Genomic DNA, 13,243 nt, shown 5'->3' on the forward strand with positions numbered 1-13,243 from the left:
GCCCAGCAGAAAGCCAGTCCAGCCAGCACAGAAGCCAGGTAACTCTGCCTAGGTATGTTTAAGTGACAATGGCCTCACTGAACAGTAGAATAAAGAGGGGTGAAGGCAAAGGCGGCATATTCTCACCAATAAAAATTAATTAATACTAAGGGTACAGTATCATGCCCTGTACACTACAAGGTCTTTGCCTGGATGACCTGTATGCTGGTGGTACTCAAAGCCTGCGGGGAGCCAACTGCTGGTGAGTAGTAGTTACACATGAACAATTCAGGCAAACAGAGCCACCAGCAAGTGAGACAGTATATTGTGGATTTCCTAATAGAGGACAAAACCTGTTAGCCAGCGACAGAAGAAATGAGTATTTTATAGTGCAGTTTACACTTGGACAAATTGACCTTTTGTATGTACCTGTTGTGATGCCTGGTGGATCCACTGCCTCAAATCAGTACCTATGCCCCAATCTCCTCTGCAGTTTTCACTTTATGTGGCATGTCTCTGGTCAGCCGAGGGATGACAAGTGCGTCATCCCAGCACCCGATTACATCCAGGCCTTGATATGCGCAATGTATAGGATCTGAAGGCCGTAAGACAATGGTACCACCAGAACCTACTAGGCAGGGAACAGGCAAATCAAAGTCCGAACAGTCCAAATCAGCAACAGATAATCAGAGGTGAAGTACCAAATCCTAAAGCGGCTTAATTCAATAACAGTCCTAAGCCCATATGCAATTAACTTTTTCTCCTGGGTTTTCGTTAATTTTTCATTTTGTATTCAAAATAATATTTCATCACTTTTCCATTGAAAACATTCTAAAAAGCGGATAAGAAAGTATTATCAAAATAATGTTTAGTATTTTCTTGCTTCCTGGTGGTTTCAAAAATATTTTATTGCCAAGTTGTGAAATTATCACCTAGGAGAAATCTCAGGAGAAAAAGTGAATTGCATATGGGCCCTAGGGTCATACACGGAAGAGCAGAAATATTGTGGTTCCAGGGGCTAGGTCGAGTACAATTCCAAGGTTAGTCCAGGAAGCATTTTAGGGTGAGGTCAAAAGGTCAAGCAAGGTCAAACATGAGTACACAGGGAAGAAGCACACCCAGCAGAGCAACCCTAAGGCAACTGAAGCTATAACAGGCAAGAGCACACTGCAAGGAGGAGCCTTATGAAGGCAAGAGTCAAAAACATCCATTGGCTGAGAAAAGAGCAATGTCCTTCAATCATGTCAGTCAGTGGCTAGCGCTTGCACCTAAGTGAGTAGATCAGGTGGGCAGCTGCGTGCATCCCTGCCTGTTTAATTCTGGAGAATGTACTTGCCCTCACGCCTAGAGCGTTGCTGGGGCCACTGCGCAGGAAAACCTGTGCTGGGGCAACCCGGCATCTCTGGGCCAAGCAGGTGAGTTTCTAACACCTGTACTGTACACATGTACTTAATATTTAACTTTTTTTTGTGAAAGCAGTCCTTTAAAAAAATGCCCAAATAAAAATAGAAACATTAGGACAAGGAAACAAACAATAAGACAAGTAAGTAAAAATTACATAGTCACCTGGAATGTTCAAATTAACAGGAAATGTGCAAGTCCTATATGAAAATACAATTTAAAGAAAAGATATCACATGGTTAAACTGAAGTTTGTTTTCATAAACCTTCCCCCATTAAAATGCTCTACCGGAGGGCAGCAGGTCTTCCTCAACAATCTGACATTATTTTGTTCTATACATTTCTCATTCTATCCTGACAAATGTCCCAGTCCCAGTTACAGAGAAATGAGCCAACAGGATGCTGCTAATAGCAGCCTGCTATCCCCATGCTTAACTGTAGGTATGGTGTTCTTAGTTAGCTGTACTGGCTATCCATCAAATATACCACCAGATACTAATCACATGATCTAGCTGACTTTCATGAACTCTCCTCAAGGAAAATGTATGTAGCAGAGATTGACCATATCTAGTACTAAGCTGCAAAGAATACTTCACGTTGTGCTTAAAGTGAAAAAAAAAACAACAACTTATTTATGGTATCTATTGAATTTGGTTTACAATATTCAAACTAATTTTGGAATTACTGGAATAAAGGCGCACAAAAAGTACTAGTTTATAGTAACCTTATGACTTTTGGATAATGTTCACCTCCCATAATCTGTTAAAACTGAACTTTTTTCAACTCGAGTTACTATATCACCTTGAGTTACTCATTTTCCAGTACTGCACTAGTAGAATCTGGAAAATGTGCAGTGTTTGGTAAAATCTGACAAGTTGCTTGTGGGAAAATGAACTATGGTACCCTTGTGCATACCCCAGGAGAAAGTGTCTCTAGGACTGAAATAGAGCAGACATTTTTTATGATTGTATAATTGCAGAATTAATCAAAATACTTGTAATTGAGTTACACAAGAGTATAGGCATATTCTGATAAACTATGGATAGGTCAAGTAGATGATGTACAATGCAGTACAAAATAAAGCCATCCCTAGCATACATTTGCCATCCACAGCCATCCACAGCACACTCAGTGATCTACAGTCGATATAAAAACTGTACACAAACATGATGTGATGTATAAAAAAAAAAAAACAAGACCACAATAGCACATTTCAAAACTGTTGTCAACTCTAATGAGACCCTTACCTTGTAATGCAATCTAAAAAAATAACAAATCTGTTAGGGAAAAACTATTGGATTAAAGAGAACCTAACCCCAAATATAGTCTAGCTGCCTTAGTTTTTTTCTGACATTGCTCGATTGCTTGCCGTAGGAAAAGTCATGTATGCAGAAAGCTTACAAAGCATCAGGACCCTTTCACGCCGAGGCGATACGGTGTGGTATTTTTGCCATACCCCACTGCCGGGCAATTAAGGTCTATGGAGACTTTCATACTTCCACAGTACGGCGCAACACGACGGAAGTGACGTTTTCATCGCATCACAGACGCAGGTCGAGAACTACGTTAACGCTGTGGTTATGTGTCAAGTTGCGGCGATCTGCGTCGGCCTGGAGGTCATGTTAGTATGTGGTGATGCATGGATTTTTAAAAATTCACTGACGTGACATATTCTTCATGGTATTCCGCCGAGATTTTGGTCCACATTGACATGATAGCATCATACAGTTTCTGAAGATTTATTGTGTGACCATCCATGAGGAGAATCTCCAGTTTCACCACATTATGGAAGAAACATGGTTTTCTTATGTGCTTGGAGAACATTGTTCAATTACCTTTAGGGTCACTTTGCCTTACTGTGTTTTTAGAGGACACTCAGGGCACTGCCTTAGAGTTAGCTCTGCCAGCGTCATGTCATGGCCACGCCCATTTTTTACCTTGGTGTGATTTGAGGGTTGCAGTCACACTTCTTTCTTTGTCTACAGCGGGTGTCAAATATCCTAGCTACGCCTGCAGCAATCAGTGGCCAGGGCTGTGCCCATTTTTTTTTCTATGGTGTGCTTTGCACGCTGCACTCACTCACTTTCCTTTCTTGGGGAGGGCTACACCAGGTGTCAAATACCCTAGCTATGCCTGCAGCGATCAGTAGCCAGGGAATAGCAATGGCGGTAGGCATCTTATTCGACACCCAGGTAATATGGTAATTGGTATTCTACTACCCATGGCATATAAGAGCAGACATACAACCTCGCAGTGTCTGTTGTACAGTGGAACTGGATCTAATCAGACAGTGATGTTGCAGAAAAGGTAACCTAGATATACATATAGTACTGCCCAAAAGTTTTAGGCAGGTGTGAAAAAATACTGTAAACAATTTCAATGCAGTAAATGAACAAAAGTGAAATCTAAATCAAATCAACATTTGGAGTAACAATCTTTTGCCTTCAAAGCAGCATCACTTTCCTGCTGGATCTCTAAAGGAAGTCCAGCTTCCTCTCTTTTCCTTTTGTTGTTCCCCCCAGGTCCCTTGCCCTCCCTTATTTGTCACCTTGACCTCCACTGCCCTATCTTGTCCAGCAGGTCACCAGCCCCCAGCCAGGTCATGCCCCCTTTGTCGCCCAGCTCCGCCTTGCTCTGGAGGGGGTTTCTTGACCTGGATAGGGGGGCAAACAGTGACCTCCCTTTGACTTGGTAAATAAAAGACTGCGACAACCATTTGGATTTTTAAAATTGGCCACAGCTTTTATTACCATAACCTCAATATCCCCTGAGGCAACAATTTTTATTTGAAATATAAATCACATTCAATTTCTTTTACATAATTTTTTACACACATTAATAAAGAAAAACATCAGAGTCCCCTGACACAGGCCGCCCAATAAAACGAGCCCTCAGGCAAGTATATATAATTGTAGGTTGTGTTAGACAGCAAGACTGGGGTTTGGGTGGGGAAGGGTTAAGTGTAGAGATGTCGCGAACCTCCGATTTTCGGTTCGCGAACCTCGTTTGCGAACCTTCGCGGAAGGTTCGGTTTGCGGAAAAGTTCGCGAACCGCAATAGACTTCAATGGGGATGCACATTTTGAAAAATAGAAAAAATGATGCTGGCCACAAAAGTGATGGAAAAGATGTTTCAAGGGGTCTAACACCTGGAGGGGGGCATGGCGGAGTGGTATACATGCCCAAAGTCCCGGGGAAAAATCTGAATTTGACGCAAAGCAGCGTTTTAAGGGCAGAAATCACATTGAATGCTAAATTGCAGGCCTAAAGTGCTTTCAAACATCTTGCATGGGTATACATCAATCACGGAGTGTAATTAGAGTTCTGCTTCACACTGACACACCAAACTCACTGTGTAACGCACCGCAAACAGCGGTGGCAAACTTTACATGCCAACAATTGTTTCTAAGAGCTTGTGCACACTGTCACATTGCTGAGCTGTTTTAAATGATGGGTAGCAGTGTTCGATATGCAGGGACATCCCGCAATGCATATACTGATGGACATACTAATGTGCTGCATAGCAGTGAAATCTGACACTGCACTGCTGCATGACATTCTATGATCAATGCTGAGCTGTGCTATTCAGCATAGCTTGGAATTGGACCAATCAATGCACTTCCTGTTCAAAAATTATCCCATTTCTTAGTGCTCAACAATTTCCATTTCCATTCCTTTCCATGCAAGTCGAAATTATTACTATTTTATTGGCCATCTCTGGAAATGTGAGACGACTAAAAAAAAAAACTTGACTAGGATCAAATTCTGCTCCACTCTACAAGAAAAACTTTTTAATTTTTTGCTGTGTCTATTGGAAAGAACTACTTACCGGTACTTTCTCACATTCTCTCAGGACAGAAATGGAGTGGTATTCTCCTTAATGGGTTCCAGGCAGTGGTGAAAATACAAAAATGTTTCTAACCCCCACACTATCCAAAACTAATACAAACATCTTGCAGAATCTGAATTTTACTATACAGTATAAAGAACTATCAACTAAATAAATAAAACCACAATAGACCATCTTGACAAGTTCCTGAGTTTGCTTTATTAAAATTTGTAAAATGAATTTATTTATATTTTACAGTAACAACTGTGAACGAGATGCTGTCATTATCTCCATCATTAATGGTTGTACATCTATATATTCTGCTACGGTTATCTATGCTATTATTGGATTTCGTGCCACAGCAAGCTTTGATGACTGCTTTTCCAGGTGAGCAATAAGCAAGTCCTCTTTCTGTTATGTGTGTGTCTGTAATAAAATAGATTGGTCATGCACATGTATTTTGGCAATATATAAATGTTAAAAAAACATCTTTGTACTTCAATTCATAACCAGTCAAGAATTTTCCAAACTAATTTACACATCGTTACAACCATGGCAACATGTCCATGTACACCCAGCTTATTTATTTTACTCATTTTTAAAACTTTTTCAAGTTTTATTTTGCTAAGGAAATAAGGATAAAGAGTGAAAGCAGAGATGCTTTCAAAGCAATTAACTAAAGGGAGAAACTATATTTTGGGGAAAGTAATTTAGTAAAATTAAAATATAGCAGCAGTGGCGTAGCTAAGGAGCTGTGGGCCCCGATGCAAGTTTTACAATGGGGCCCCCCTTGCACTCTATACATAGCAATTGATAAGGCGCACTAAAAGCTGCCAATGGCAACTACAGTGTCAGAGGTGCAAGAAGGGGATGGGGAACAGTTTGTTAATGATTACCACTATTCAAAGTATATATAGAAGTGCTTATTATGAGCACAGGACCAATAGAGAGCTAATATTGTAGTTGAGGGAGGGCCTTTCGGGGCCCCTCTGGCCCAAGGGCCCCGATGCGGTCGCTACCTCTGCACCCCCTATTGCTACGCCCCTGTATAGCAGAAATAAGTGTCACCGAAAAGCAAATCATAATATAATTTAAAGGGTCCACAGTTGCCTCTTCATTTACTAGGGTATTTTTCCAAATATCAAGAAAGCTAATGATTACTAATGGGAATTGTCCATTTATAGCCAGGCACAAAGTTAACTGATAATTTACTAATGATTTACAAGGATACAATTTACTGCCTGTAAATTACTGTGTAAAAAGATCAAAGTACCTTTCCTTGGTTTTTTTTTTATTAAATGAGAATCCCTTAATGTATTAAATAAAAGTATCAGCCACATTTTATAAAATCTCACAATTAATTTTGATAACCTTTCTTTCTTTACTTATAATATGTTTTCACTTAAAACTGATTGTTCTGCCCCTTAGATGTGTCTATCTTGGCTTGAGTTCAATGCACTTTTTGGAGAAATTTGTGAAACTCCAGGGCCCATATGCAATTTACTTTTCCTCCTGAGTTTTCTCGTAGGTGATATTTTCACACCTTGTCATAAAATGCTTTTGAAACCACCAGCAAGCAAGACAATACTCAAAATAATTTTGATAGTACTTTTTCACCTACTTTTGTGTACTTTTTAAACTGTAAAATGTTTGAAAGTTATTTCAAAGAGAATATGAAAATTATCTTCTAGGAACTAACTCAGGAGAAAAAGTTAATTGCATATGGGCCCTGCTGTGCTAACAAAGATAAGCAAGTTTCTCCGAGCCTGTTGTGCATTAGGGTGATGTAACGGTTGGGTGTTGTAGCTCAGATGTCTGATTATGTGGGGATCTGCAGAATCACCAATAATGCAGACGCTATACCCGATTATGTGTGATCTGCAGAATCACCAATAATACTAGTATAGCAGACAAGGAGCAGAGTGTGCAGTGATTTGGTGCAACCGTAACTTTAATGGTACAATGAGACCTCACCAGAGGGGCTGGTGAGGTATAAACAGTACACTGACCGTGCACTAACGTACAACCTCCAGCAAGCTGGAGGAACAATACTGAAGAGGCTGAATCTCCCGAGGAGCGGGTGGTTCAGAATATGCTGCAGGCAATTGAACACCCGAGGGGCGGGTGAGACAGACTGTACTGCAGCCTGCGAGACACAGTAATACTACAATGACAGGTTACCTAACGAGAAGGTAATTAAGGCTAAACTATGGCCTAGCAGAACTGCTTCACCAGCGGAGCTGGCGTATTTAACACCTCACCAGTGGGGAGGGTCCACTGGTGAGTAGAATGGTCAGGCAGGCAAGGTTCGGCAACAGAGAGGTGAGTATCAGTACAGGATCGTGAGACAAGAGAGTAATCGGTAATCAGGCAGAGGTTCAGCAACAGGAAGGTACGTATCGGTACAGAATCGTGAGACAAGAGAGTAATCGGTAATCAGGCAGAAGTTCAGCAATAGGTAGGCAGATAAGCGAAAGTACAGGATCGGAAAGCAGGATCAGGGTCAGAGAAATCGCTAAGAGTCATACAAAGGAGATCAATACAGTAGCAATAACCTAGTCTTGGTGTGAAATCCTTAGCATCAACACCAGGGAACTAGTGTTGGGCGAACACCTGGATGTTCGGGTTCGGGAAAGTTCGCCGAACATGGCCGAGATGTTCGGCATGTTCGGGCCGAACCCCGAACTCCCCGAACATCCCGCTTTTGGGGGCCCTATGGGGTCGCAGGCATAAGGGGGGAGCATGCCCCGATCGCGGGGGGGGGGGGTCGGAAATTCCCCATACCCCCTCCGCTAGCGCTCCCCCCTCTGCCCGCTTTCCCATATAAAAGTTTAAGGAAAGTAAAACAGTACCGGTAGTAGTGGCTGGCAGTGGGCGGCACTGTGAAGTGAGTGAGGAGGAGGAGTCCGGAGAGTGACGCGTTGAGGGAGGCCGGGCAGCGGGAAGTACCACAAGGGTACTACCGCTGAACCGCCCGCTGCCCGGCCTCCCTCAATGCGTCACTCTCCGGACTCCTCCTCCTCACTCACTTCACAGTGCCGCCCACTGCCAGCCACCGGTACTGTTTTACTATCCTTAAACTTTTGTATGGGGAAGCGGGCAGAGGGGGGAGCGCTAGCGGAGGGGGTGGGGGGAATTTCCGACCCCCCCCCCGCGATCGGGGCATGCTCCCCCCTTATGCCTGCGACCCCATAGGGGGGCCGTATTCGGCCGAACAGGGCCCTGTTCGGCCGAACAGGGGCCCTGTTCGGCCAGGCATTGAGCCATTCGGGCGAACCCGAACAGTTTGGCCGAACACCACCAGGTGTTCGGCCGAACTCGAACATCACCCGAACAGGGTGATGTTCTGCAGAACCCGAACAGTGGCGAACACTGTTCACCCAACACTACAGGGAACTAGTCTAAACAAATAACAATCTCAAGGTAGCAATATCCTAGTCTTGGTGTGAAATCCTTAGCATCAACACCAGGGAACTAGCCTAAGGTCTGAGCGCTAACACGCAAGTATTCATGACAACAGACAACCAGTGAATGAAGCCCGAAGGCTTAAGAAGCATAGGAGACCCCACTGGCACGCCCCTCCTGGATCAGCCAATCCTGGGCGCCGTGGGCCTCCTCTGACGTCAGCCGACCAGCAGGTCAGCTGACGCTCCTCCTCTCAGAATAAAGGTCCTGTCTTTGCACGCAAGACAGCGACCCTGTGAGCGGAAGAAAGCCCCGTCCTCGGCGTCCAACATGCCGAGAAGACGGGCAGGGGCCCAGAGACGGCTACAGCGGCGGAAGCGTTCACCGCAGCTGACGTCCCCCAGACCACCTCCGCCGGCGACATGAAGGCAGCTGCAGCAGCGGTGCTGCTTGCCGCAGCTGCCATTACAGTACCCCCCCACTAGGCGTGAACTCCAGACACGCTTCCTGAGTTTCTCCTTTTGTGTTTACCCCAACCGCCATAGGGCGGGAGTGAGGGGAATGTCCCTGCGAGAAGGACCTCCATCTCCTGGACCTGATTGGGAGAGCCCACTCTCTGTCTGCCGGAATCAGTTTCCAATCCACCACCTGTTCTTCACCATGCAACAAGGGGACCCCTGTGCTGGCAACTTGATCACCTTGTAGCCCCAAAGTTGCGACAATTAGACTTTCTGGGAGAATGCCAACAGGGGTAAAAGATTGCACAGATTCTGGCTCAAAGCATCTCGAGAGAGCATCTGCTTTAATATACTTGCTGCCTGGTCTAAACGTAATAATAAAATCAAACCGAGTAAAAAAGAGGGACCACCGGGCCTGTCTAGGTGTGAGCCGCTTAGCACCTTCAATATACTGCAAGTTTTTGTGATCAGTAAAAACTGTGACAGTGTGCTGAGCCCCCTCAAGCTAGTGGCGCCGTTCCTCAAATGCAAGTTTAATAGCCAATAACTCCCGATTCCCTATATCATAGTTTCTTTCCGCTGGGGAGAACTTCCTGGAGAAGTATGCACATGGATGCAACTTGCCTTGTAATCCAGAGCGTTGGGACAGTACGGCCCCTACCTCAATCTCTGAAGGATCCACCTCTACCACAAAAGGGAGGGACACATCCACATGCCTCAAGATGGGAGCAGAACAAAACATCTGTTTGAGTGAGGTGAATGCGGTCAGTGCCTCTACTGACCAGTTTTGGGTGTCCACCCCTTTCTTGGTAAGATCCGTGAGAGGCACAACTATCAAGGAAAACCCCTTGATGAATCATCTATAATAATTGGCAAAGCCCAAGAACCGCTGAAGTGCCTTCAAGCCGACAGGACGAGGCCACTCCAGAACAGCAGATAGCTTATCGGGGTCCATTTCTAAACCTTCAGGGGAGATTATGTACCCAAGAAAAGGAACCCGGGAGACCTCGAAGAGACATTTCTCAATATTGGCGAATACAGAATTTTGACGTAATTTGTCCAGGACAAATTTTACATGTTCCCTGTGTTCGGACAAGGTACGGGAAAAAATGAGGACGTCGTCCAAGTAAACTAAGACAAATCGTCCCAATACCTCCCTGAAATCCTCATTGATCAGTTTCTGGAAGACAGCTGGGGCATTGCACAACCCGAAGGGCATTACGAGATATTCGTAATGCCCGTCGGGTGTGTTGAAGGCCATCTTCCATTCGTCACCCTCTCTTATGCTAGGTACACACCATACAATTTTCTGTTAGATTCTTCTGTTAGATTTACCTATAACATGGAAAAAAGCTATCTGGCAGGTAAATCTAAGAGAAAATCTAACAGAAAATTGTATGGTGTGTACCTAGCATTATACGTATCAGGTTGTAGGCCCCCCTAAGATCAAGTTTGGTGAACACACCCGCATCTGTCACTTGAGAAAAGAAACCGTCGATTAAGGGCAAAGGATAACGGTTTTTCACTGTAATCTTATTCAAACCCCTATAATCGATACATGGTCTGAGACCACCGTCTTTCTTTTTAACAAAAAAGAAACCAGCCCCGGCCGGGGACTTGGATGGCCTGATAAAGCCTTTTGCCAAATTTTCCGCAATATATTCTTTCATAGCCAGTTTCTCTGGTCCTGACAAATTATATAAATGACCCCTAGGAGGCATGCAACCAGATCTTAAATCTATGGGACAATCGAAGCTTCGATGTGGTGGCAGCTTGTCAGCTGCCCAGGGGCAAAATACGTCAGCAAATTCAGAATACGGACTGGGTAACCCCTCTGCTTGAACCTTGGTGATACCAAGTGTGACCTTGGCTAAGCAATGATCCTGACAATAAGGGGACCAACTTAATAATTGCCTGGAAGCCCAGTCCAAACGAGGAGAGTGTTTCTCGAGCCACGACATCCCTAAGAGAACTGAGGTGGTGATCATCTTGATCACAAAGAACTGGATGTTCTCCTTGTGGAGGGCCCCGATCTGACACGATAGAACTGGGGTCTGTAAAGGAGATTGTTTGTTCTGTAATGGAGAGCTATCTACTGCGGTAATTATTAGATCCTGATCTAAGGGCTGGAGAGGGAGCCCAAGCTGGATAGCAAAATCATAATTCATAAAGCTGGCGACCGAGCCTGAGTCCAAAAACGCCTGCGTCTCCAGGACTCAGTCTTGCCAAGTGATGACACAGGGCAAAAGGAATCTGTCCTCCACTGAAGGGACAGCTGAAGCACCCACCGAAGTACTACCTATCACCAGAGTGCGGTACAGCGTATCAGTCTCCTGTGAAGAGTCTGAGGCGTCCTACATGCCGAGAAGACGGGCAGGTCCTTTTGTAAAGTAGTTGTGGAGCACTCCTCAAGTGCAATGCGGATGTGCCACGGTTAGGCCAGCTGCACTCCAGTCCTTCAATTGTAGAAAACAAGATGACCGGCACCATCCATTCAGTATGCAATAAAGCTCTTTTATTAGCTCTTCAAAGGCATAACAGCAGTAAAAGCGACGTTTCAGGGCAACCGCCCCTTTAGCAAGCTATGCTGTACAAGAGACAATCTATCAGTGGATTTCACCATCAAGAAGAAGAAGACGGGCAGGGGCACAGAGACGGCTACAGCGGCGGAAGCGTTCGCCGCAGCTGGCGTCCCCCAGACCACCTCCGCCGGCGACATGAAGGCAGCTGCAGCGGTGGTGCTGCTCGCCGCAGCTGCCATTACAGGTGACTTTTTTTTTTTAGCTTTGCATCTTTCAGGAAAATGATACAAGAACCTAAAGCCTTGTACACACATATGAGGCATGTTGCTCGTCAGAGATCGATACCTGATCCCTTGGGTGAAATGGCTGGGCAGGGCCTGACAGATGCATTGTTAGCCTGTTGGCTAGCAATGTGTTCTTTTCCTATGCGGGGGGAATAGCACTGCGGGAGTGATGTCACATGGTAGGTGGGGTAAGTGGAGAGAACAATGCTCTTGTTGATTGCTGTTCGAGCGGCCGAGAGTATTTAAAGAAACTTAGAGATAAGTTTCACTGCAGTTTTTCACTTACCAGGGGCTTCCTCCAGCCCCATAAGCATAGATGTGTCCCTCGCCGTCCTCCTCAGCACTACTGTTCTCCCTCAGTCAACCCCCGGTAAGTGGCTCAGTCGAACTTAGTCTGACTGAGTGACGTCAGCCGGGGCCTTCTGCGCTTGCGAAGAAGGTCCGCGCATGCACAGAAAGTCCCCCGCTGACATCACTGAGCCGCTTACCGGGGCTCACCGCGGCTAAACGGGACATCGTAGAAGGACGGCGAGGGTCACAACCATGCTTATGGGGCTGGAGGAAGCCCAGGGTAAGTAAAAAAACTGTAGTGAGACTCATCTCTGAGTCTCTTTAAGGGCTGCTATACACCCACTGTAATTTTCGGTAGAGGCAGTAATTTTCACTGGCCTTGGCTGAGTTTCCTCTAGCGTGTGTATGAGGCCTAAGAAGGGTATTCAGAGAGAGTGATGATCATAATTTGCTACATTTGCATACAATTTTGAAATTATGACAGTCAAACAATTTCTAGCATAAATTCTGTAAAAATATTTGTGCAAACTAGAATGGTCGGAGGAATAGGGTTAATAGGCGGAACAAGTGAAATAACATTTTTTTTTCCAAAAAGACTTTGTAGTTTTTGAAAAAATTGATTTAAAAAACATCAAACAGAAAAGGTTTTTAAACTAGGTAAAATTACATTTTGCTATGGTAAACTTTAATATATACAGAGTTCCAAGTTCTATGTAGTTATTTTATACATTTTAAGAAAATGGATGGTATCATTACTATTATTATTGATTTATAAAGCACCAACATATTCCATAGTGCTTTACAAGTAAGAAACAAACATGGGGTACATAATAATACAGACAATGGTATACACCAATATACAAAATACAGAATTGGTACATAATACAGAATTGGTAACTGCAGTGACAAAAGTAACATGATTAACAAATTCCAAGACATAAAAGTGTGAGCTTACAATCTAAAGGAATAGGGGTAAACTATAGGAGGGGTAGTATACAATAGTCATACCTAGAGGCAGTGTGATTTTATGTTATCTAGTAAGGAGTGCAACTTGGCGAGGAGGTAATTCTACGGGA

The 13,243-nt window shown here is 44.3% G+C and overlaps 1 protein-coding gene across 2 annotated transcripts in view; it reads left to right on the forward strand.

The window, feature by feature from the left end:
- LOC137518515 (sodium-dependent neutral amino acid transporter B(0)AT1-like) overlaps positions 1–13,243 on the forward strand; it is a 390,168-nt gene that overhangs the window by 310,862 nt on the left and 66,063 nt on the right. For both annotated transcript variants that reach the window (XM_068236484.1, XM_068236486.1), the window contains one exon: positions 5,466–5,594. In XM_068236484.1, the coding sequence (XP_068092585.1) occupies positions 5,466–5,594 (129 nt within the window). The remainder of the gene's footprint in view (positions 1–5,465; positions 5,595–13,243) is intronic.

This window comes from Hyperolius riggenbachi, chromosome 5, assembly GCF_040937935.1.
Source record: "Hyperolius riggenbachi isolate aHypRig1 chromosome 5, aHypRig1.pri, whole genome shotgun sequence".
NCBI classification, from domain to species: domain Eukaryota; kingdom Metazoa; phylum Chordata; class Amphibia; order Anura; family Hyperoliidae; genus Hyperolius; species Hyperolius riggenbachi.